This window comes from Typopeltis vanoorti, chromosome 10 (genome assembly GCF_054136105.1).
Source record: "Typopeltis vanoorti isolate ZY-2024b chromosome 10, IOZ_Tvanoo_1.0, whole genome shotgun sequence".
Lineage (NCBI taxonomy): Eukaryota > Metazoa > Arthropoda > Arachnida > Uropygi > Thelyphonidae > Typopeltis > Typopeltis vanoorti.
The window spans coordinates 22807737-22835550 of record NC_143558.1 but is presented as its reverse complement, the minus strand read 5'-3'; the positions used below and the strand labels follow the sequence as shown (position 1 = coordinate 22835550).

Below are 27814 nucleotides of genomic sequence, written 5' to 3'. Positions count from 1 at the left end.
TTAAAGATTCTAAATGGACATCTTGAATCCTAATGATTTCAAATGAAAACAATAACTGTAAAAAAAAAAAAAAAAAAAAAAAAAAAAAATTGATCCACCTTACACTTGGAAGTTTCACGAAACGTATTTCTTAAAACCAAGATTTAAAAACAATTTCTATTTTGCATTAGACTATATTAAATATCGGTATCAGCTTATATTATGTGTAAATAGTAATGTTTGCATTTTTCTAACTTCATAATCTGCTGCATTTCCTCGAGCGCTACTTCTATTCGCTAGTTTTACCGTAGCGGGCCAACGTCGTCTCAAGTCAAACATTCAATTTCTTCCGGTAATCAAAGAGTTGGCGTTGCATATTGATCAAGTAACGGACGACGGCATTTCCAAACTTAGCGGAGCCCGCGGCGCTGACACACCCGTTGTACTTCTTATAATGCTGTCCCCGAGGACGCCAAGGTGGGGGGGTTGTGGAAGGAAGGGGGCAGCAATGGACAGAATGTGGTGGTCTTTCTCGTCTGTTCCTGCACGTGCAGGCATTTGTATGTGCCGGTGCCTGCCCGCCATTTAAATTTAAAATGCAATCAATACTTCTTCGTCCTTTATTTCCTTCGTATGCCGGATATTTCATTCCTGGTGTGCGTGTTTGTGTTTTGCATCCGACAGCACCAAAACTTTTGTGTTTCTGTGGGGGCAATTCGTCTCCTAAAGGGGAAAGTTTGGAACACAATTAAAATCGCAGATTTTATCCATTCGTAATCGTTACGAAAATATTGTTTTTAATTTTTCGCATATTTAAAAATTTCATTTGATGTATCAAGTGTTCTTTTAGCTTTAAAATTTAAACTTTTGCCAACAGCATTAAAATCATAATTTGGTAGCTGAGTAATGGATATCCTCCTACGTTTTTGTTTAATTTTTTATGCCATATAATGATGATGTGCATCTGCTTTGGATATTTTTCATTTAAGTGTTTCCCACTTAAATGGAACAACAAGACATTTTGCCCTTGGAAAACACCCGAATTCGATTCTCATCGAGGATTTTTTTTTTTTTTTTTTTTTCCAATTGAAGGTGAGTTAGCCGATCTCATACGGATGTAGGAGGATTTTTTATCCCGCATTCTGGTAAATCAGCTATGAAAATACACGTGTGCGTTGTTAATGGTAGTAGCGTAGTTGTAGGATTAAGTATCGGAGAACGGTGGTGATGTGTGGAGTAGTAGAGGGCCTTCCACGATGAGCCCTTAGACCCCTTGAAGGCGTTCTTGTAACAATAGTAAAACCTCAATGGTCAAGTTGGGTTTGCGAAGTGGCTCCAGACAACATAGTCATCATGCCACGTGTATGTATCAGATTTGTCGGTCATCCTTCAATCCCCTTTTCTAATATTTTCTGAACTTGTGTATTTGCCTGTTAGGTATATCTCAAAAGTGAAATTATTTTTAAAAAGCGTGTATATTGTTTCATAAGTTGTATATTTCATTCAGGTCACTAATATTTTTAAAAATGCAATGGTCAAAGTTGACTTTTTCAGCAGGATATGGCAAAATGGTGTAATACAGTGTTGTATTTTTATTATATATCCAAAATTATGACCGGTCTTGATTTCTTTAAGCTTTCATTAAAACTTCTTTTAAATATAATTTTTTAAATGTTTATCCCAGGGACGGCTCGTGCAGAGAAACTGCAGCATCCCCAATTTTTATCGATATTTAAATATATTAATTAATTTATTTATATTTGCTTGTAATGCAAGTAACTTTCGTATTACGCAGATGTTAGGTTCCACAGAAATGCCGCGTTTTGCAAGACTCAGATCGCATAGAAAAAGTAGGCTTATGTTCCGAAATCGTTTTTTTTTTTTTTTTTAATTATATAAACAATAATGACATATCCAACAAAAAAAATATTTTTATTTAATTCAGGTAATTCATGTAAGTTAAGAAAACATATAAACTATGAAACAAAATCTACTCTCTCTATATATATAAAATGATAAGCCTTTTTATGTCGCGTTTTCTGAAACGTTTTGAAACTCAGGGGCTACTCTCGATGTCGAGTCTTCAAAATTCGAGTCATCAGAATTCAAGGAGAACCGGCCTACCAGTCCGGAACTCGGTTGGGGGTTGAGCCAGGGAGAACTTCCCTTTCGAGTCATTAGAATTCAAGGAGAACCGACCTACCAGACCGTGACATGGGGGGGAGCCGTGCCCCCCCCCTAGTACATAGTATAAACTTATAAAAATACAAATTGTACGCAACCTTCATTGCCCATAATGCATAAATGTTTTAGACAAAATAAAATAAAGTGCATAATTTAATCGTCATCACTTAAAATTTCTTGGGCATCATTTGTATAATTCTCATTGCATACTTCGGCTCGTTTAGTTATCAAGAAGTCAGTAATAAGCGTTAACCTTGCTTAACGCTATGCTGCATTTTTTTTTTTTTTTTTTTATTAAGTTCATAATATGGACTAAACAAATATCCAATTTCTTGTGAATTTTCCGGAGCGCTCCATTGAGGGATCATTTTCCGTAAAATAACTTTCTTGCCAAGTCCAATCCTTCTGCTAATTTCTTTAGCACTTTCATTGCCAAGCTGAAAATTGGAATTTCGTGTAGTAACATCAAGAAAAAAATAAAAGAAGCCAAGGAAAATTGGATGAAAAATTTATGTACTGAAATTGAACTGCTTCAGAAGAAACATGATAATTTCAATCTGTATAAGAAAATCAACGAAATTTCCGGAAAACTGAGGAAAAAGCAAATAGTGTCTCTAAGAGACGAAAATGGAAAAATAGTTCTAGAAGAAGAGAATAAAGCACAGATTTGGATAAAATATGTAACAGAACTTTTCAATGATACTAGACAGAAGCCTATAAATATAAAAGATAACATTCAAGGACCAGCAATCATGAAATGTGAAATAGAGAATGCTATACGAACAAGTAAAACAGGAAAAGCCAGTGGACCAGATGGTGTGCAAACAGAATTTTTAAAATTAATAGAACCAGATAACATCAAACTTCTTGAAAAACTATTTAATGAAATATATGAAAGTGATGAATTTCCATCAGATTGGCTCAAATCTACATTTATCACTATCCCAAAGAAACCCAAAGCGAATTCCTGTGGTGACTTCCGACTTATTAGCCTAATGAGCCAAACATTAAAAATATTTTTGAAAGTAATTCAGAATCGCATTTATAGAAAAAGTGAAGAAACTCTAAGTGAAACACAATTCGGCTTTCGGAATGGTTTTGGTACTAGAGAGGCCCTTTTCTGTACCCAAATATTGATACAAAAATGCATAGAAAAGCAGAAATCTGTCTTTATGTGTTTCATAGATTTTGAAAAAGCATTCGACAAAGTCAGACACACTAACTTAATAGAAGTCCTTCAACAAACAAGGCTAGACGAACAAGACATAAGACTAATAACAAATCTGTATTGGAATCAGTCAGCTACCGTTCAATTAGACAACATTACCACCAGTGATATTAACATCAAAAGAGGATTGAGACAAGGATGTGTGCTCTCACTACTCCTGTTCAACATATACGCAGAGGTAATCTTTAAAAAAGCATTGGAAGAATGTCCAGAGGGAATCACATTAAATGGAAAGATTGTTAACAACCTACGATATGCAGATGACATTATGGATCTCCAAAAACTCATTGACAGAGTATACATAGAAAGCCAAAGAATGGGAATAAATATAAACATCAACAAGACAAAATACATGATCATCAGCAAACATCCAGCCTCATCAATGAAACTGACACTCAATGGGAAAAATATTGATCAAGTGTCAAGATATAAATATCTTGGTTGTTGGCTTAATGAACGGTGGTATCCAGAAATAGATATAAAGACAAGGATTGAAGTTGCACGGCAGTCCTTCATGAAAATGAGAACACTATTCTGCAATAAAGACCTAAACATGGAAGTCAGATGCCGAATGCTGAAATGTTACGTGTGGTCTATTCTGCTCTATGGAGTTGAAACATGGACATTGAAGGCGACAACCATCAAGAAAATCGAAGCCTTTGAGATGTGGCTATACAGAAGAATGCTAAAGATATCATGGACAGAAAAAATTACCAATGAAGAGGTCTTAAAATCCATTGGCAAAGCTAAACATCTTGTACAAATAATCAAGAAACGAAAAACATCATATCTTGGCCACATCATGAGAAACAGCAAATACCAACTTCTACAAACTATTTTGGTAGGAAGAATTGATGGCAAAGGAACTAGAGGAAGAAAAAGAATATCATGGTTTGACAACATCAAGACGTGGACAGGAAAGAGCAGTGCACAACTGCTCAGATTAGATTAGCACAAGACCGCAGTTTGTTCGCTAAGATGGTCGCTGACCTTCGATAGAAGATAGCACAATAAGAAGTTAGCGACGTCCACGCGATAACCCGTGATCGGCCGTTTGGTGAGAACTCGCATCGCGCGATTGGCAATGAACATGTTAAACTGAATTCTTTAACGGATAACGATCCTATCATCACAATCAGAATCTTCGCAGAACTTTCCTCGCCATTTGGTTCGACGTCATCTATCAATCGTATCAGTTCCTCCTAATTTAAATCTATTTCCCCATCAATTCACTAATTTCGTTTTCAACGATATCGCAAAAGCCCTTTATGCGGTCATTACAATAAAAATAAAATTTTTACATAAAAAAGCATTACGTATATTGTATGTAACTCACCAGAAAATAAAGTGCTCAGCTTGAGATTAACACACTTATGATCTTTAATGCGCTTTCCTGGCAGGAAACGAGGACAACTTTCAACAATAAACACTTTATAGGTAACGTACATGCGTGCTAAAGGGTATTTCCCCCTAATATAAATTCGCTACTTATAACTACATTTGCGATACGGGCAGGCGCAAATTTGACGAAGATAAAATTCGATTTTTAAGTCGCGCGGTGAAAAATATATGAAAAGATACAGGGCCGCCCCTTCTCCCTTATTTTTCGTATAGTTTATGCCAACTTTGCCGGCCTGTGCAAATGCACGTCTTGCACCGTCGGTAGAGTCGGCCCTGAAAAGATGAAGTCTACAATTTGTAGACTGTGTTTTTATCGAAACCGCGTTATACGAGGGTTACCTGTATTTAATTTGATCATCAACAGTCCTATACAATTCTCTTATTTTGTATAAAAAATAATAAAAATCGATCTTGTAGCACTTAGGAAGGTGAAGGACGCTAGCAGCACTGTGTTTACCACAGTGTCATATTGCTATGCGCGCAAGCATATGCACGTCATAGTGAGATGCGCGCTATTAGTGTAATGCGGCACTGTCCGTCGCACAGTTCCACTGTTGTTTATATGCAGTTTGCGCCAGTAGTATAGAGTGTTCATAGTGCTTAGTGTGTTTACTCCGTCTCTTTAAATATTTGGACATTACAATTAAAGAATTTAATTGTAAGGTCCAAAAATTGTAAATCCATTCCTTTAATTATTACAATTAAAGGAATGGATTTTATTTTTAAGTAATTTTGAATTATACCGAACTGTATAATTTTAGGAGGGCGAAAGATGCTAGCAGCACTGTTTACTACAGTGTCATATCAGAGGCATAGCTAGAGGGGGCGGTCCGACCCAGGCAGCACTTTGAACATTTTTTGAACTTTTGCAGTTAATTCTAAAATACAGTCTCGAGAAATCAGTTCCAACTATTGTAATACTACAGCAAATTTTCCTGACAATTGCTGTAAGTGTTGCTAGTTGTGAGAGGAGTTTTTCTAAATAAAATTAAGAATTACCTGCATTACTATGAAATAAACTCCAACAATGTCATCGACGATTTTGCTAACAGAAAAGCAAGAAAAATAACATTTTAGAATGTTGAAGTTAAAGTTTTACTTAAAAAATAAACATAGTGTTTTAATTTATTTCCCTATATGTCGTTTTGACTTTTTGTATTATTTTTGGTGTGTATTGAGAGGGATGGAAAACTCAGGGATCGCCCCGAGTGGCAAAAGCTCTAGCTACACCACTGTGTCATAGTGAGATGCGAGCTATTAGCATAATGCAGCACTGTCCATCGAGCAGTTCCACTGTTGTTTATATGCAGTTTGCGCCAGTAGTATAGAGTGTTCATAGTGCTTTGCGTGTTTACTCCGTCTCTTTAAATATTTGGACATTACAATTAAAGAATTTAATTGTAATGTCCAAAAATTGTAAATCCATTCCTTTAATTACAATTAAAGGAATGGATTTTATTTTTAAGTAATTTTGAATTATACTAAACTGTATAATTTTATCGATAATAAACAATGTTTTTTCATGTTTGATTTTTTTTTTTAATTTTTACCATAATTTTGATATTTTATCCAAACACATATACACTGTACTTACAGTGTATATGTATATTTTGAAAGTTGCAGCACCCCTACGATTTCAAGCAATGAGCCGCCACCGGTTTATCTCATCTTTCTCCTTCCCGTGTATTAGGTTCAAATAGTCTATCACAACCAAAGTTCACAACGCAGTTAGCATATCTGCTGTCCAATCATCAGCAAACTGTGGGTTCAAATCCACCATGGGCATGGATATTTGCAGTTATGCTGTTCAGATCTCCAAATAAGGACCACTTTTTTTTCCATTTTCATTATATCAGCTGTCTGTTCTAATGACTCAAAACATTTCTTCACTTCGTCCTTGGAAGAACCTCCTTTGGGAGTCCTGCTAACCTCCAACAGGAGACATGGCGGCCTAAATATTACAGGCCATCATCAGTGGCGGCAATAGTTAATTATAAAGTATTACACAAACATGATGTATAACATCACATGGCTCGTACTTTTTCAAATCAATCCATAGTTTGCGTTCTACTTTGTAATTAACTATTGTTGCCACTGAATATTTAGGCTGAAATATATGCCCTTAAATAAGTAGTATTACTTATCCCTTGTGTTTTTTCATGTTAATTTGAAGAAACCTCATGGCACAAGTATCTTTTAAACAACAATCAGAAAAGGTTCAGTGTTTTATCTCTAGAGCAAGGTGCTTCCTGATTATGTAAAATAAATAATACAAAAAAAAAAAAGATATAAAGTTAAAAGTAGGGAAAAAAAAGTTTAGCTTAACCACTATTAATGCTATGGTAGATTGGTTAATCTTATTTGGTTAGTTTGCTGTGTCAGTGAGTTGCATCTGGCCAGTTCATAATAGCTGTATGAAACCAGTTAGCTCATCTTCAATTGGAAAAAAAAAAAAAAAAAAAAAAAAAAAAAAAAAAAAAAAAAAAAAAAAACCTGTAAAGGTTCCTTGCATTTGTTATGATATGAACCACCAGAAGGTATCATTAATAATGATACAGAATATATCATTACTTACGGGGGGGGGGGGGGGGGGGGGTTGGAAAGTTCTGATAAACACCTAGAACAAAAATGATATTAAAGCAACTGTGATATCACCACAAGAAAGAACATACTAGTAGCAGAATTATGAAGGTAACTTATATTCTTATATCCTCGTATGTTTTCCTTGTAGTTGTATCAGTTGCTTTAATATCATTTTTGTTCTAGGTGTTTATCAGACCCCCTCTCATAGCTATCATGGCTCTTAGATGGTTGCTGTAATAATTTCAATTAGCTTTAAATGAAATTATCATCATCATCATCATCATCATCAAATTCCTGCCATGTACCCTCAAGGGGTGTACAGGATATGACAGTACTACATGAAAAAATTACATCATTACTAACTTCCTATCTACAATTTTCCTCCAAATCAGTCTGTTACTTGTCAAGACTCCAACATTATCAGATCTTATATTTCTATCGTCTAAGGCACTTTGTACCGTATCAATCCACCTATATCTTGGTCTTCCTCTGGGTCGTTTTCCTGCCAACCTGGCAGAGAACACTTGTTTTGCTAATCTTTCCTCTCCCATTCTATTTAAGTGACCATACCATCTGAGATTAGCTCTGTTAACGCATTCCTGGATGCTGACAATGTCAAGTTCTTTCCTAATATCCTCATTTTTAATATGATATTGCCATTGATGCCATCTGTTCACGCCTCTAATCTTTCTCAGGACTCTCATATCTGCGGTCTCTAGTCTTTGGTCAAGTGTTTTACTTCTGACCCAGCTCTCAGATCCATAAGTTAAAATTGGTTTGAACACAGTCTTGTATACAGCTAATTTAGTGTTCCGACTAATTTCTTTCTTATTCCATATGAATTTATTCAATTGACTTCCCACGATACCAGCTTTGCTGATTCTGTTGTCTATTTCTATATTTAGTTTACCATCTTCAGTAAAAATTGTGCCTAAGTAGCTGAAATGTTTTACTTGTTCCACAGGTTCTCCATTCACAACACAGTTGACATTTTCAATGATTCTGCCTATTTTCATTGTCTTTGTCTTTTTATTGCTGACCTTCATACCATATCTATTACAACAGCTATTCAATTTAGTCAGAGAATCTTGCAGACTTGTAGCGGATTTATTTAGAAGTATAACATCATCCGCATAAAGCAAAGAGCTGACATTAACATCTCCAATTTTGATATCAGGTTTAATACCACATTCCTTCATAATGTGATCCATATAGATAATGAATAACAGAGGGGATAATGTACATCCTTGTCTCACACCAGATTTAACATTAAACCATCTTCCTGTACTTCCTTCAATTCTAACTGCTGACTCACAACTCAAATAAAGACTAAGTATTGCTTGATATAATGCCCCATTGACACCATATAACTGCAGCGTATTGAATAGCTTCTCTCTTGGCACCTTGTCATATGCCTTTTCCAAATCGACAAAACTTAAATACAGATCTTTGTTATATTCCCATGCTTTCTCGACTATTTGTCGTAAAGTGAAGATCTGATCCTGACAGCCTCTATTTGGCCTGAATCCAGCTTGTTCTTCACCAAGCTTTTCTTCCACAATTCTTCTCAACCGTTTCTCAAGTATACTTGCATAGATCTTGCCAGGAACACTCAGTAGGGAAATACCTCTGTAATTCTCACATTCAGTTTTATTTCCCTTTTTATATATGGGTACTATGAGAGCTCTACTCCAATCATCGGGAATTTGTCCCTCTGTCCAGGCTTTCTGAACTATGCAGTGCAGCCACTGTAAGACTCTTATACCACCATATTTCAGCATTTCTGGTCGAATATCATCTACTCCTGCTGCCTTTCCACATTTCAAGCGTTTGATGGCTTTTTCTACTTCAAGTATGGATATGTATTCCTGACTGCATGCCTGGTCAGTGTTTTTTATCACTGTGCTGTCATCACTGCTTGTTTCATTTAGCAGTTTTTCAAAGTAATTACTCCATACTTCAAGGATATCTTTTTCTCCTGTTTTCATTTCACCTTTATCATCTCTAATTCCTTTTACAGCACTCTTTCCTCCATTCCTAAGCTTCTTCAACAACCTCCAGAATATTTTGCCACCTTCTTGATATTTATTTTCTATATTCTTGCCAAAGTCCTCCCATGACTTTTGTTTAGCTAGTTTTACACACTGTTTAGCTTTCTTACATTTGTCTCTGTATTCTGTAAGAGTAAAAGCTGACTTATTTGCCAGGAACTTTTGATATGCTTTCTTCTTTTCCTTCACTGCCTCTTTAACTTCCTGTGTCCACCAGGGAGTTCTGATTTTTTTATCTTTGCACACAACCTCACCACATGCCTCTCTGGCAGAATCAATCAATGTTTCCTTCAGAGTTTGCCACTGAATCTCCAAGGTTTGATTCCTGTTCTCAAACTCTTTCATTTTCTTTTCAATAATATTTCTGTATTTTAGTCTACAGTTTACATCGGAGAGCTGCTCAACTTTTATTCGCTTTAAAACTTTCTTACATGTTATTCTTTTCGATATGAAATTCAATTTTATCCTGCTCAAGACTAAATAGTGATCACTTCCAATTTCAAATCCTCTGTACACTCTGGTGTCCTGCACCAGGGAGAAAACATCACTATCAACAATAACATAGTCAATTAGACTTTTCTTATTCCTAGCCTCTTCTCTCCATGTGAATTTGTGCACATTTTTATGTTGGAACATGGTGTTAGTAATAACCAGTCCATGTCCTGAGCAGAAATCCAACAGATATTTGCCATTATTATTAGCTTTGCTCTTTTCTCCAAATTTTCCCAAAATATTTTTGTATGTCTCACAATCATTTCCTACTCTACTATTTAGATCCCCAACAAGGACCAACTTTTCCTTTTTCATTGTGTCAGTTGCTTTTTCTAAAGCCTCAAAAAATTCCTCCACTTCTACCTTAGTAGAACCTTCTGTGGGACCATAGGCACAAATAAGTCTCATTGTCCAGTTCCCCATTCTCATATTTGCCCACATTACTCTACTTGAGACTGACTGCCATTCAAGAAGATTAGCCTCGTATTTTGTGTTGAATACTATGGCTACTCCTTCTTTTCCTTGATTGTTATTGCCTGAATATAACATTTTGTATTTATTGCTCAGAAAGATCTCACCAGTTTTGGTCTTTTTTGTTTCAGTCACCCCTATTATGTCGATCTGGTACTTATCTAATTCCTCAGCTAGCTCCATTTCTTTGCCATTCAGGCTTCTTACGTTGATAGTACCGATCTTTAACTCTGGTGATGTTGAGTTGGGGTTTGTTTTCAGATTTGTTCCAGTAGCTGACTTTTCGCTGTTTGCCCTGGTTCCCTGGCGAAAACAACGGGGGCCTTGTTTAACCGGGCGACGCCCCAGCCGGCATGAAATTTTGTCATGTTGTACCATCATTTTTTATTTTGGTTTAACCAATAAGAACACAATTTGGTCGGCTAAATCCCAAATTGCCAGCCCATCCTCGTTCGTTCAGTATCAAAGTAGATACCCAACAGGGTGCACCACGAGAAGGTGAGGATTGGACATTAGGTCAGAAGCCCTGGTCGGTTCTCCACATTCCTTTAAAGGCTATGTGGAGGTCTCCTCTCAGTTATACAGCTTTGACCCTTAAGCACCCCAAATGAAATTATTCTGTTCTTAAATAAAATAAAGTTGTATCAAAACAGGACCTCTATACTTTCATCTCCCCATCCTCCATTCGAGTATTATTTGTGTATTGAATATCCATGTAAAATGCAATGTGGCTTTCCTTTGGTTATTAACAGTATGGTGTATGACTACTGATTACTATTCATTCTTGCTGAAATAAACTGAACATTGTAATAGATTATATACACTTCTCTGAAAAACCTTAGCAGTTTTGTTTTAGACATGCATTTTATATTTCATTCACTGTGTCTGTGATGTTATTATTATAACAAATATATGATGGATCTTGCAGACCCACATTTTCATTGGTGAGACATTTTTACTGTTAGTTAAAGATGAAATGGTTTTTCATGATAGCTTAGTAATATTGTGTTTATTTATTTATTATTTTTTTAAATATTCTGCAGTAGTATTATAACTGATGGGATAATTTCAAATTGTAAATCTTGCTAGGAGTGGAACACGTGGAAAATTATTCAGCTTTGAAAAACAAGTCTTTATTACAGTACTTTCTTATCTAGTTTTAATAACTACTGTAACTTAAACAGGAACTGAAGCTTTAGAAATGATTTTATTTATGTTGTGTATGTCTAATAAGCACAATAATTTTAATGCTAAAGTAGCAGATGTAGAAAATTTATGGGACTTTGTTTTGATGACAGTAATCAAATGGTTACTTGCTCTTACATATATACACGCACGCACACACTAAATTTTTTCCACCCCTAGGGAAAGAGAGCGAAGACATCGCATGCAGGAATATGAACGTGAACATGAAAGTGATTCTAGTTGGCATCGCCACTCAGGAAATAGCTCTTCAAGAGATGATAGAGATCAGAAATACAGACACAAAGAGGATCGACATAAAAGTCAGGATAGAGCATCAAGATCTCCTCCTGCCAGTAGAGCCCGAAGCCAGAGTCATAGCAGAAGCAGATCTCGTGACCGAAGTAGATCACATGAGCGTGGCAGATTCCTTGACAGGAGCAGATCACGCGATCGAAGTGCATCACATGACCGTAGTAGGTCTCATGACCGTAGCCGCAATCGCAGTAGATCACATGATCGAGATAAATCGCATGACCGTCATGATTCTCATGATTCGTATGATCGAAATAGATCACGTAAGCGGTATAGGTCACGTGATCGGAGTAGATCACATAGTCATAGTTCCCCCAGACGTCGTTCCGAACAGTGGTCATCGTCATCACAACGCAGGTATGTAATCATTTATGAATTCAAGCCATTCCACTGTCAGTTCATTTTACTTATCTGTAGATCATCGAGAAGTTTAGGTGCTGTAAAACGATTATGATCTGAAAGGAGTAGTGATTATCGTAGATGTGTTACAAGTATATAGTGATATTTGCTTAGTATTATGGATATAATTAATATTAAAATTAAAAATGAGATTTTAATTTTTAAAGTAATCTAAAGACAGATAAATGCTCATCTCCTAATTTTTAAACTTGAAAGAATAATGAGTTTAATGGAGTTTTTTGGTATAAATTTAATTGTATATTTAAATTTTATTATAATTATTACGAGATTTTATATTTTGTCTTCCTCTTTCTGGTAACTCATTTCTAGACTACTTTGAGAAAAATGAATTATTGAAACTAAGTTTTAATACTGGATATCCTTTTATGTCAAAATATTTATGCATGTTAAATATTTTGGGGAGATTTTTTCCACAAATATTGTATACTACAAATAACATGATTAATCTCTAAAAACTGCGAGAAAAATGAATATATAGGTAGCTGGATCATCTCATAATATGGAATAGGGATCTCAGTTGCATCTTGATTACTTGGTCTTTTGAAATCCCTAAAGTAAGTTATATGTTGTAAATGCACAAACACACACAAAGTGCTTTTTTTTTGTGTGTGTGTGTGGGGGGGGGGGGCAGTATGCAGTGGTACAGCATACTGACACCTTTAGTAGCAGTTGCATGTTATATGGATGCAGTACATTTAGACTGTAATATTCAGTCATTTTTGATACATTTTTCACTAATTTGCAGCATTTGTTGTTAAGATATTTGCTATATAAAACTTTTCTATATGTTTGCAATTCTTCCAATTAGCAAAGTACAAGTGTGTTATATTACAGAAAAACAACAACAAAAAAATATATATATTTGTGTATATGTGTTTCAGCATTAAAACTATTAAAATCTTATATAAGATTTTATTTTCAGTTTAAAACAAAGGAGCATTGTTGCAATTTAAAAAACACTAGTTAAATCATATTTTCTGAGACTTTTAGAAAGGCATGCAGATTAATGTGATAAATTCAAAAAGAAAAGAAAAAAAAATTGTAAAGGTTGGAAAAACCTGCATGTTAATGTATACAATGTTAAATCCTTGATCACTTATAATTTCTAGGTGAAATGCAGCCATATCTTTGTGTCCTTACTGGTTTTCTAAACTCATAATTGCATTTTTAATGCTTGCAGTGAGCTGGAGAAACACCTGGAATTCACACACATGCTGTTTAATAAGAATTTCTTGAAATCTGACATATTGTCAAGTCTTAAAATATATTTTGTCATGTGTGAATTAGAAATGAATCACAAATTAAATTTTTTTCACTATGTTAAAAGAAACTATGAGCACTAACAATCGCATATTTCCATTTATAAATCCAAATTGACTGAAATTTTTCAAAACTCCCCACACAGGAAAAGTTACATGAGCACAGTGTGTAATCAAGGAAGATGAAAGGAGCCTATTGCTGTATTTTTTTTGTATCGACAAAAGTTGCAGTTTTTGAGAAAGTGTGAGGGAGATTGTTTTAAAGGAAAGGGGTAGAAAGAGTGAGAATTTTGCTTGGCAACCCTGAAGCTATACTCAGAATAAATATCGAGGATCGGTTATGTTTTTATAGGCTTCAAAGAAAGTAGAGGAATGGTGGAAATTAGTTCAGCATAACTGTGCTCGTTAAAATACCTAAATAGAAAAGTCGTATACATTTGGAGTGACTCATAGAATCACTCTTACCACCAACCAAGACATAATAGGTGTCATTAACATGCTAAAAAAAACAGACCCCACTTAAAAACAAAAATAAACTAGATTACAATAAAATTGTAGCCATTCCATACATTAAAGGGATATCAGATAAAATAAACAGAATACTACAGAAATACAATCTTAATGTCACCTTTAAACTTTCTACAAAATTAAAGAACTTACTAACTCATCCAAGGATCCACTGGTTCACCCTGGAGTATATTGTATTCATTGTCCCTGTAATTTGTTCTATATAGGTGAAAGAGTACACACAATTCCTATCCAAAAAAAAGGAATGTAAACAGCACATTAAATTTAATAACTATGGCAAATCTGGCCTTTCTGACCATGTCCTGAATATTCTACATAGAATTGTAGAGTACAGGAATACCTCGATTATCGCGGTTATTGTTGCCACGAAAAATACCGCAATAATAGAATTCGTGATAATCGGGATAAATAATGCGTGTAAAATGGGTGATCAATGCCAAGGATTTTTCAAATCTATTAATTAAATTTTATATATCAAGTAAAAAAGAAATGTGTTAAACATGTTAAGTAAAAAATGAAAGTTCATTTAGAAAAACAAGATTATTCTTTAATCTTTATTTATATATAAGAAGTACATACGATTCTTTCTTGGATAAAAATTGGTGTAGAGTTGTCTGGTGGAATTTTTTTTCTTTTTTCTTCGTATAAAACTAGGTAGCAATGGATGGAATTTTCAATTTCCTGACGAAGTTTCAGTTATTGCTCGAGATTAGGATCGCCATTCAAGATTTTTTTCTTTAAAATTTTCAGCAATTCTAAACATTTCGTCCATTTCTTTGAGGGTAAATTCCTTCGGTGCCAAGTCAATTTGTTTGTCATTATCATCGATTTGAGCATCGTAAGCACGTTCACTCTTGAGGTTACTTAGGTCTTCATCATCCAGCTCCTTATCATGTGACTGAAGCAGGTCCTGAACATCACCTTTTTCAATTTCTTTTAGTCCTAGATTGAAGCCCTAGAGTTTGCAGCGTGGTCTAAAATATGGTGAACAGATGATTCATTTAGACCATTCTCTCTTGCAATTTTGGCTTTGGCTATGCCTGCTTCATACTTATTTATCATATGCAACTTATCTTCTAAGCTAATCATCTACGTTTCTTCTTGATAGCTGTAGACTTGAAATCATTCTTGTTTCTTTTAGCATTCATTGTAGAGGTAAATAACAAGAGAAATAAATATCCACATGTACTTCAGGCAAGGGCAGATAGTTACTGGTAAGTGGTGAGAAGGCGGCGTCAGATAAAAACAAAGCGCTACAAGAGAGCGATACCTGGAGAGTGGCGACTCGAAGTGGTTGCATATGTAGTGGGCTACATCTCGCTGCCGTGATAATTCGAATTTGGAGCGCAATAATTGGAATTTTGGTATCAAATTATAAACCGCGATAAATCGAGAATCGCGATAATCGAGGTATTTCTGTATTCAAAATTGTGTAGAGAAATATAGTTTTCTACTTAATTTTTTTTCTCATAATATACATGCAAAAAACTTTAAATAAATATATTTTATTTCCACATCTGTGGATGAAGTTAATGATGCAATTTTGAGATTGATGATCAATAGCTTTATCCAAGGCATATTTAAAAATGAGTAAATGATGCACATTTACTCATTTAAGTGATGCAACTTAATAAATGCAAAGCAAGAAGATAAGCATAAGCTTATATTTGCTGGGGAAAATTACTATTCCAAGACAGCAATTAAAATCACTAGTTCTCAAAGGACACTTCACTGACACAGTTAAAATGTATTTTGGTTTTCATATAAATTACTGATCTGATTTTAGCAAATTTTCCTCAAAGTCATAAATGATAAATTTTTTGAACATCCATCGGTTCGTCTGTTTTTAAGTTGCTTCCTGCAGACAGGTGGAGATAAATGTTATTAATGATGCCTACACTTCCATTTGCATTTTCTAACTGATATATTTGATTTTGATTTATTCTAATGTTGACTGTTTCCATTCATATAAGGAAATTACTTCCATTCCATAAATTACATTTATTACTTATTATTAACTTAAGAAAATATGTTTGTATAATTTGCAAGAGTCTCAAATTATGTTCATTTGTTTATTTTTTATGGTCATCTTATAATTTTAATTTTCTAAATATTTCCAACTATTCTTATATATCTCCAATAAAATTCTGCATATTATATGACTGAGATAGTGTAGTGGTGGTACTGGAGCACACTGGGTCATTACCCTTTTTTTATGACCTGGATTTTTTTAAATAGTTAATATTTGGATTTTCAATAATAGGTAATTTTCAAAATATTAATATTACAAAAATATTTAAAATTACATATAGAAAGATGTAGGTGTTGTTGGTTATTCACAACAATTGACCCAAGAGATTAAAAAATTACCTAATTTATACAACTTTCCAATATTGCACTGGTTTTCTACCCAACAAATTAGAGCCAAAATTACATTGACAAGTGCAAAGCACTTGACTCGATCATCATAGAAACAATTCAAATTGTTTCTGAAAAAGAGGTCAGAGGAGTGCTTCATAGTTGATGCTGATTCCAAATATAGTCTCTCAGTCTAGTAATGTCTTCTTCCATTTTACTGTGTGTGAAGGAACATCCAGAGTAGGGCCAGCCAGTCCTGGCTTGCCATATAGATAGTTTTGGATATATTTTTCAGGAGGATGTTAACTGATCTATCAGTCTGTCCAAGGTAAGCTAAACTTCAGGCACAAGGAACTTGACACAGTCAGGATGTGCAAGAGAATGAAGATGGTCCTTAGGAGAATGAATGAAAGTAGCTAGCTGAATGAGTGGTTTGAAAGTGGCATAGGGAATATATTTGTTGAAGAGCTTTAGCTTTCTTTTTCTAATGTACTCTGAACCTACCTGGAAATAATGATAATAATGTGGGATCTATAACCCACATTAGCTAATAACATTGTTTTCAGATTCAGGCAGTGAAGCAAAGTTTCACAACTCTTTCTTTGTATAAATGTTCCATAAGGTAATTACTTTGGTGAAAGACCCTTGATCTTTTTTTTCCAAAAGCACTTCTCTATGTTTGGTGGAGATGGTATGTTCTGTAAGTTCTAATCGTTCTGGCTGATGAAATTTAATGTAATCGAGATGTTCTTCGTGATCAACAGCTACCTATCTACCAGTTTGTCCAAAATATGATAACCTGCACTAGCACGGAATTTGATAAATTCCAGGATGAGCTAAAGGTGAAAGTTTATCCTTTGCAGAGCCTAAAAAAAAAAAAAAAAAGGCAGAAATCTTGTTAATATGATGAAAGGAACTTGCAGGTCAACCGACCTAAACAGTTTGGCTGTTCCTTCAGAGACACATTTAACATAAGGAATAGTAACGTGATGTCAACTTCTTGGGAAGAAGGTGACAAAGAAACCTTATATTACAAGTTTGATATAAATGACTTGCTAATACCATTAATGAAGAATGTGAATCCAATATACATTGACTTCCTGAGACAGTTGCACTTCAGTAGAGCACAAAGAGTGAATTCTCTGTTAGCATTAAGACTCGAGTAGTCATAATGCTGCCAGATTTTTTGCTGATGTTAAACTCATTCACACTAGATGCATTTGCCACTTCAACAGTTCTAATCACTCATTCCTTTGTCAGAGAATAATTTAGCTCTCACCTCTTACTTAACTGCACACGGTTCCCACAGATGTCTGCTGTCTTCTCTCCACCTTCCATATAATAATTCCATCAGCCAGTATCTTCAAATATCATTTCAAAAGTTTATAGGCTTCTATCATATTGCCACTCTTTCTACTGTATACTAGCATCTGCATTTTCATGTACTCTCAATTTGTCTTCATAATTTATCATTAACATCATCAAATTCTTGACATGTGACCTCAGGATATTATGATAGTGCTACATGAAGAAAGTTACGTCTTTACTAACTTCCTATGAACAGTTTACCTCCAAATTAAGCTGTTAAGAATCCAATATTATCAGATCTTTTATTTCTGTCTTCTAAGGCACTTCTTACTATATCAGTCCATCTAGATCTTGGTCTTCCTCTGGTTCTTCTTCCTGCCATCCTGGCAAAAAATAGTTGTTTTGGTAACTTTTCCCATCTATTTAAGAGACCTTACCACCTGAGATTAGCTATGCTAACAAGTCGTTCTTTCCTAATATCTTCATGTTTAATATAATAATGCCATTGATACCATTTGTTCACTCCACTAAGCTTTATCAGACTCTTATGTCTGTGTTCTCTAGCTTTGATCAAGTGCGTTATTTCTCATAATATACATGCTATAATCCCAATATCATCTTTGTAACTCTTTGCGTCCTCTTCACTGCTTCACATCCTTGGAATTTAGGAGACTAATTCTGCACACAGTAGTCCACGTGTAATTGTATCAAGCCATTGCAGACGAACTTCCTTATCCCTGTACATTAATATTCATTCCAGCATTGCAGTTATCTTGAGTTGTATTTGTGACTGTGAAGTTTGATCTTCAGTTTACTGAACATAAATGTTCCCTCTAATTTTTGCCAGCCCATGTGTTCAAGTTTCTAGTCTCAGACTCAATGCATGCACTTTAATTTTGACAGTGACATAGGATTTGATGCACTAAAACCACTGTGATATTTTTCATTTTAATGTTGACTTTTTTTTCTAACTATAGCTAATTGCAAGCACTAAATTGTTGCTTAAATCAGCATAGCTACAGAAATCCACCACTTGCATGAGTTCAAGCGATTGTACTGTCCAGACAGTGGACATTAAACAAACATCCCTTTGTAACTTGCTGACATCAGTGTCAGTTCACCCACATGGCACAGGTTAAAAGTAACTAATTAGAGCAATATTTTTCAAACTTTTCTTTGCTTTGCTATCCATTCTGGTACTTCTCTTGGAAGAACAAAATTTACAAAGTGATAGTGGTCACTGCAATGGGTTTCTTTCCCTCTTACTCCCTTGACTCGGTATCTTTGGAACATAAGATGTTAAAAAAATTTAAGCAACACATTTTTCTTTCTTCCTCCTCATCTTTTGTTGTGTAAATTCCACCTATGAATGATGATAGTACATTACTTGTACCATGGGTTAAGCCTTCTATCTGGCTAAGATACATAGATGGTCTTTATTTTGCCTCATTCATCTCCTTCATCCTTAACTTCAATAGTGAACATCCAAAAATCTGTTTTGTTATGAAAAAAGAGACTGGCAATAGTCTTTGCTTTTATAGACACCTTACTAACATGTCTCCATAATGGTAAACTTTCCTTTTACAGTATATAGAAAACCTAGTGTGTATTCACAAACTTTCTCATTATTCCTCCCCCTCTCAACACTGGTATTATTTAAACTAACCAACCAATCAATCTCTGATCCAAAAATGCTTCTCTTATAACTGAACTTAACCATATATATATGTGATATTTGCCTATCTGATGGCAAATATCACATATATATGGTACATTTCCAACAATCTCTGATCCAAAAATGCTTCTCTTATAACTGAACTTAACCATATATATATGTGATATTTGCCTATCTGATGGCAAATATCACATATATATGGTACATTTCCAACAATCTCTGATCCAAAAATGCTTCTCTTATAACTGAACTTAACCATATATATATGTGATATTTGCCTATCTGATGGCAAATATCACATATCTTTCCAACAATCAAGAAGATACTCAGACCTTCTCCATCCTTAACTTTCTCTTCAGAAAGGTTATAGTAGTGCAATCACTATTCCTTATGTTCAGGGTAATACAATCTGTGCATTGCCTTCAGGCTACACTTGAAATTGGCCACCCCCTATCCGCTCTCCCATAAGAACTTACTTCCTCCTCTCAATCCTGGTGTACATTAAAGTCATAGTTACTTGTTCCTGGAAATTGGTCTACTGTGCAATCTGGAAGATCAGCTGTCTAACCTTGGACACCACACAAAAATCAGATGTTCGGGGAAAAAAATAAATAAAAAGCTATGCTCCATCATAGCAAATTTGACAGTGAAAGATTTTTTTTGAATCTGCATTTGCCCATAAAACCAATGTGATTTAAATAACTATGGATGTGTTAAACTGCCCAAAATATTGGAAACATTAATTCTTAACCATTCTGGGCTTCCAACTGGTGCCCATAGAGAGTGCTCTTCCTAGCTAGAATGCCAGACTATAGTTTACTAAGTTTCACTTTGTGTTACTTGTGTGTTGTAATTTATATTGTATTCTTTCATGATATCTGTGAATGAAATGAAATATTGGACCTAAATGCTTGCACGTCAGTAGCCATTTGATTCAAAGTAAAACTAATCACCTGGAGAGTAAAAATTCTGTGAATACAAAATTAGAATTATTTTAGTATATTAAATTAGAATACAAAAAAGGTGCATATGTCTCAATAAAAATAAACCCCAGATGCCTTAGTTATTTCATCTCAGAGGCACTTTCCTACATTATCTTTTCTATAGATGTTTTCATAATCTCTTCTCAACCATTCCTCTAACAAACATAGGTTTGCTAATTCATATAGCTAACTTGAAACTTACCAAACTAACTTCTTTTCCTTATGATAAACGGAAGGCTGCTCTGAAGAACAGAGGTATAGATTGACTGTAACATTTTACAGGACAGTGACTGTCAGCTGTTCCAAAAACATCTCCCTAAGCACTTTTCACATGTTGTAGCACTCTACATTATAGATTTTGTGACCTCCTCTCTTGTGAGATTGATATATAAAAAGATAATTCAGCCAACTAGAACAACAACTGCTCCACATATTTTTGAGTTATGTGTATTGATATTGAAATAAAATTAGGAAGAAACCATTTCCTCTTTGGCTGCTGGTAGGACTGATAATACAATTTATTGTTTGATGTCTCTTAAAGATGAGTTGCGATTGGCTGAAATGAAACTAGATTTATTATTATGACCATTATTATTGTGACACCTCCAAGGAGTCCCTTGGACTCCCTGGGAGGGCACCCACTCTACAACTCTGTCCCCACCACTCAATCCACCAACTGCAACTACCATCATCTGTACTAACACCATCTACTGCTACCACCAGCACTTTCACCGACAACCACAAAACATCCATGCACAGCAGGACTCGAACCTGCAGTTCTCCCCCAGCTGGAAAGCAGACACGCTAACCACTTGGCCAACCAGACCGGCATTTATTAAAAGATTTTTACGCTGTCATAAAAGGATTAGATTTCTGGCTAATGTATTGTTTTGTGGAAATTTATTACTGTAATAAAAGAAATTTGCTAAAATTTGCTGTAATAAAAGAAATTTATTACAGCAAATAATCCCTCATAACTATTCCTGTGATCCCCTATAAATTTGCTATAGTGAATCACAGGAATAGTTATGGGGGATTATTTGCTGTAATAAATTTCTTTTAGGGGATTACAGGAATAGTTATAAGAGATAAATTTCTTTTAGAACAGCATTGTGCCTTCAGAGAAAATTCATTAAGACTTTGCAGTACTTTGTTTTGTTATGACAGTATCTTGCTATAGTGAGGTTTGAATGTATTACATAGCATTATTCATTTGATATTTATTGATTTAAATGGTATGACAGTATTTGTTTCTTCTTGCAGTCATTCTAGCAGATCTGATACAAGGCCAGAGATGAGGTCCAAGAGGATTAGGTCTCTGGTAGATTACTAATTTCTGAAGAATATTGATGGAGAACTGTATATTGAAGACTTTTTGTGTGGCTGTGTCCCTGAAAAGAACGGAAAATGAATCGCATACATTTTGTGTGTGATGCTGGAAACTGCTGCACTTTGTTTTCCTGTTAGGATTGGTGGTGTGCTTTTGATGTTATGTACAGATAGAGTTACCAAGAAATGTGACAAAGAACATTACTTCTTAGTGTAGCACTGCATCTCTGCAAATGATGGTTTTCACCTGTAAGAAACAAACTTATAATGGTTCAAGTAAACTTAGATTTCCCTCTAGAAAACTTTTTTATCCTCACTCATTTCAGAAACCAATATGTTCATCTTACATTTAGTCTTAATATTAGTAACTTCCATAGTTTTCTGCAAATATTGATTATTAGCATTGTTTTTATTTAATAATGGTCATATGGTCATAAATGTTTTTAGATTTTGTTTGTCTTGATTCAAAGACAAATGCATCGTGTATAACTTTACATTTCTGATTCACAATAGAATAAGTTTGCTGCTTACTTCATATTTTGTTTAAAAATATAGGTATCCTGTGTGTGGGGGAGTTTGGGTGGGAGTGTGTGCGAGTTGGAAGAGGAGTAAAATATTTCATTTTAAAAGACATCCCAATCCCTTATTCAAGCATACATTTCTTTTTTTATAGTATGTAAAAATCATTATTTCATGTAAAGCCTAAGTTTAAATATAGTCTATGAACTACAAATTTACAGCTATTAAACTTATTATTAAAAATAATAATCAAAAAATAAGCAGCTAGTAACTGGCAATTCCAAATCTTGTGCCGGATCTACTTTGGTACGTGATTTTTAAATTAGACTTTAAATAATTTTTACTAATTCTTTTTGCATGTTCCTCTCCCTTTCACATTTTGTCATTATGTAATCTGCTAATTAGCATTTTGTTTATGAGGAAGAATCAACTTTGTAATTCTGGTAACTCACTCTTTTGTTTTAATTTTGTATACAAGTATAAAACATTTTTGTACTGTCTATAGAAACACTCTACAGTGTGTATAGAATAAAATTCTTTGAACTCAAGTTTGAGTTTTTCCTCTAAGATTTCAGATTATTGGTACAAGTATCTCCATCTTATATTTTATCTCATCAGATAAATATCTTTATCTGATGAGATATTCTCCATTTTTTTAAAATAATATCTTATATAAATGTTTCACAGCATTAAACAAAAAAATGACCATGAGCCCTTAAAATGTAATTCGTGTGTATACTACATTTATCCATACACATTATATGCTAGTTGCATTTTTCTGCTTACACAGTAATGAACAAATTAATCCAAACGCTCACATTGTAAAGAATTTTAATTTTGCAATAAAATAAGTACAAAAATTAAACTCCAACTTTTCCTAATAATTTATATGTGGACTCTACCAACATACAATGTAGAACCGTACGTTTTGTATCACAGTTTAATTTTTGAAGTCTCTTTTTCACTTGGCCCACTAATTTTTTATTGGGTTAATCTCAGGAGAGTTACCTGGCCACTGAAGCAATTGGATTTATTTTTGAGGAACTCTTTCCTTTTTTTTGAAGTGTGGCATAGAGCGAGATCCTATTGGAAGATGAGTTCTTTGTCTTCTTTTCTCCAATATTTTTATGTATTGGTCACTTTTCATCATATCATCAACAGGCACAAGTGATCCTGGATGTTCATATGTAAAACAACCCCAGAACATCTTTTTAGCTGAGTGTTTAGGAGCTTGTTCAAGATAGGTGGGAGAAGTCTTCTCATCTGCTGATTTGCAAAAAATAAGATATTCACTTTCCTTGTTCTCATCTGAGAATATGACCTTCTTCCACTTCTCAACAGTCCAATTTTTGTACACTTTTGACCACTGGAGCCTCTTTTTCTGCACAGCCTTCATGAACAGTTGTTTCTTTTTTGGTCTGTGGGCAGTCTTCCTTACTTCCAACAATCTTCAACAGACTCATGTCAGAAACATTAATCCCACCAGCTGCCAAGTCTCTAAGTCTACAACAGACAATCTTGGATTCATTTTGCTTTTCTTAATAGTAAACAATCTTGAGTAAGTGTATTTTTTCCTTATTTGTCCACATTTTACTTTTCTGTTAGGAGAAAAGATACCTGTCTCCCTAAACTTCTTTAAAATTGCATTAACAGTATAAAAACAAACACCACATTCATTGGAATTTGTCTTTGAGTCATGGATGTGTGCTGAGAAAGAGTACATATTTTTGGATACTTTCTTGGAGATTTATCCATTTTATAGTTACACAAAATGAATAAAACACTATGAATGTTAACTTGTTTACACTATTAATAAACATTGTAGAGACAGTTAAAATTCATAGCACTCAACCAAAATAGTGAACTGAAACCAAAACCAAAAACTTGAAGAAAATTCAGATTAATTGTTCGGATTAATTTGTTCACTGCTGTGTACAAACACACACACACACACACACACACACACACACACACACACACACACACACACACACACACACACACACAGTGGTTTCCATAAATTAAGGATCAAAAAGAAAAATCCCAATAACTGGGGGGGGGGGGGGATAAAAACATGAATAGGTATTATGTAAAAAGTGACAGTCTAGTTTATCATGTAGAAATGAGTGCCACTGTTAGAATATATATAAATGACCACTGCATAAAAGTGGACATTTTGACGAAGTTTTCCATTTCATGTATGGAGTGAGAACAAAACATTTCGTGATAGCAGATTTTTTGAATACTATTGCAAGACAATTTAACCAATGAATTCAGATAGTGAGCTATTATAAGACAATAGGCTGGCTAAAGTCAGGCAGAAATAACCAGATAGTTACATGCGAGTCATTCTGTGGCTCTTAAGACTGGAACAGTTCCAATAGTCACAAACATCATCTATAATAAGTAAAAAAAAAAAAAAAAAAAAAAAAAAAAAAATCTAGTAAAATTTTTAACAAATTTATTGAATGTTTAAGGGTTGTGATGGCAAAGGTTGCACATAATAAACATGCATATTTGAAATCTAAATATGTTGTAACAAGTGTAGTCTTGAATTTTCAAGCTATTCTCTATGTGTATTTGAATAATCATAACAGAGTGTTAAAAAATGTTGAGTTACATTATAAAAATGGCAAGCACACTGACAAGCAGCATTACTGCTTGGAAGACAATGGAAATGTGGTTTATTGGACAGATGTCAGTTACGAAAAAGCATTTGACAAACTAAAAAGATATATACTGTTTGATATATTACAAAAAATAAATATACCTAATATTTTACTACATGCAATATTGAATATATAATAATAAAATAAAAATAAATGAAAAGTTGTATGAAAAACAATCTATAAACCAAGGAGTAAGACAGGGATGCCCTCTTTCTCCAACACTTTTCAATATTTACATTAATGAAATATTAATACAGTGGAATACTTTAAACAATTAAGATATAGAAATTTTCTGGAATAACAAAATAAATACGCTGTTATTTGCAGATGATCGGGTAATATATCAGATAAGGAAGACAATTTACAAAGAGCAATATATAATTTAAACATTATAGTAGAACAGTTTGGAATGAAAATTTCCATAGATAAAACTAAAACAATGGAATTTTGTGGACAAACTCCAGTTAGAAGCAAAATAGTTATTAATAATAACTATTTTATTATTTTATTTTATTATTAATAATAAAATAATAGAACAGATTCGTATGATGTGATATTTCACATCCAAGATAACTTTGTTATCTTGGTTGTGAAATATCATACGAAGGAGAAAAAGACATAAAATTAAAAACTTCAAAATTTTTACAGATTATAGGCCTGATAAATAGAACACTCAACCCAAATATAGTACAAAGAGAAATGCTCTTGAAAATATACAATACTGGAGCAGTGCGCACATTATTATATGGCAGTGAAATTTGGCCAATAAACAGAATAAAAACAAGTGAAATGAGATTTATTTCACTTGTTTTTATTCTTTGTTTATCTTGTTCGTTTGCAAAATACACATTACTAGATCAAAAAAGCAACAAAGACATTTTAAAAGGACTAAAAACTAAACAATTATAAACAAAATTGGATTGAACATGTAAACCGAATGGCCAACACCCGACATCCTAAACAAATACTAAAATATAAGCCAATTGGAAAGAGAAAGCAGGGGTAGACCTCAAAAAAGGATATTGGATGGATAATGAGACCAGAACAGACCAATATGTGTTACGATGTCAGTCACATTGCCCCACTCAAAATTCCTTCTGCAAAAGAAGTCATGCCATTTTTTTTTTAATTACTAAAAAGGCAATTAAACAATGAAGGAGGCAGTCCATTCCACAGCCCAAGGTGTTTTGGGTGATCTGGAAAAGGTAGGAATACCTATGAAGTTGAAAAAGCATGTCATGGACAAAGTTTGAAGGCATATTTATAGAATGGAAAAACCTCAAAGAGCAAGAACAAGGTGAAGAAAGAATGTAGAATATCTGCATATTCACTGTTATACTTTGTTAAAGTTGGTTCCAAACTCCATCTGGTGTATCTGTCTCTAGGAACTAACTGCATTTCCTGAAGGACATTTACCTGTACAAGAAATTGCAAATGCTGCACTTTGAAAATTCCCAGGACATTCCTCTGATACCTTTTAGAGGAATTGATTGCATTTGCTATTTGTGATGTGTCTTTTGAGATGAAGTGAAAAACTGTTGAAGCTTTTGGAGTCTTTCAGAAGATAGTCCAATGAGCTATACTTGCTACAGTAGACAAAGCCATAATAGTTTCTATGCAACTGAAATTTTTTATGAAATCAAACAATGTCGTTCTCTATCACCAGACTTCCCACTGATTTCTTGAATAAGGATGCTGCTGACTGGAATGAGATAAGTCCTTCCAGCTACTAAAAAGAGACCATTTAATGCACGAGAGTTGTCAACAACTTTGCAAAAAGAGGTGTTGCCCTGATGGACAAATACATCGAAGTGAGTACCAATGATGAAGACCAAACAGTTTCTTTGGTTGGTCATAGGTAACGACAACAAGAAATAATCTGACCTCAAGAAAGCAACACTAACAACAACAAAACCAGTAAATTTAAGCATTTCTAAACTTTGTATTAACCTGTTTGAATAATAAAGTTTTATTTCGTCATTCATCTGTAACTGAAGTTGATGTTCATTTGAAAAGAAAAAACAAAAGTTAAAAATTACTAATTTAAAAAAAAATCACTTTGGGTAACATAGTAGATTTTTAAAATTGAAAAAGCAAATTATGTAATTTTATTGGGAGTGAATATGCTCTAAATTGTTTCAAATTTTCGCAGTTTTGTTATTGCAAAAACTGAGCTATGAAATTCAAAACATTTAAAATTTGCTATTTTTAAGAAGTGCCCTAATCTGTGGGTGTGTGTACAAGGTGGTGCAATTTTTCATGACAAGCTTCATATTTCTATAACTTTCTAATCTAAATTTCTATTTAAATGAAAATTCAGAAATCCACTAGTCTACAGCTGGCTAGATTGGCTGAGTCGATAGTGTATCTACCCTCTAGCCACAAGCTATGGTTCGAAACCCTCTGTAGGCAAACATGTTTGCGAATGTCTTTAGATTCTAGATGAATTTCATTATTATTCAACATGATCACCATTATATTCCAGTAAACCTTTCATTTCATTGAATACTTAGGATTTTTGGTTTTCATTTCATCTTGTGCAGATTTTAGGCAATTCGTTTATCTTTATCTGTGATTTCCTGAACTTTGTACAATTACCACTTTAGTGTGTACACAAATCCACACGATTCCCAAACATATTTGAGAGAATGTAAAATGTTTGTTTCATAGATTTAACTGAGTGAAGCTGGATAATTTTGAATAGGACACGCGGCCTTTTGTCAAGTCTTTTAAACTAAAGGTGTGTGAACTGGTTTTGCACAAAGGTGATAAGATTTTCATCCTGCAGAATAAGCAATCAGTCAGTGAAAACAGTACACTCGTAACCTTAGTTGCACTCATAGTGAAAGGATCACTTGTTTGTTACACGTTAACAAGCAA

The 27814-nt window shown here is 34.1% G+C and overlaps 1 protein-coding gene across 2 annotated transcripts in view; it reads left to right on the top strand.

The window, feature by feature from the left end:
- LOC150102225 (uncharacterized) overlaps nt 1-22813 on the top strand; it is a 274606-nt gene extending 251793 nt beyond the window's left edge. For both annotated transcript variants that reach the window (XM_090399744.1, XM_090399743.1), the window contains 2 exons: nt 11755-12243; nt 21681-22813. In XM_090399744.1, the coding sequence (XP_090255870.1) occupies nt 11755-12243; nt 21681-21750 (559 nt within the window). In that variant the 3' untranslated portion in view covers nt 21751-22813. The remainder of the gene's footprint in view (nt 1-11754; nt 12244-21680) is intronic.
- The last annotated feature ends 5001 nt before the right edge of the window (nt 22814-27814 follow it).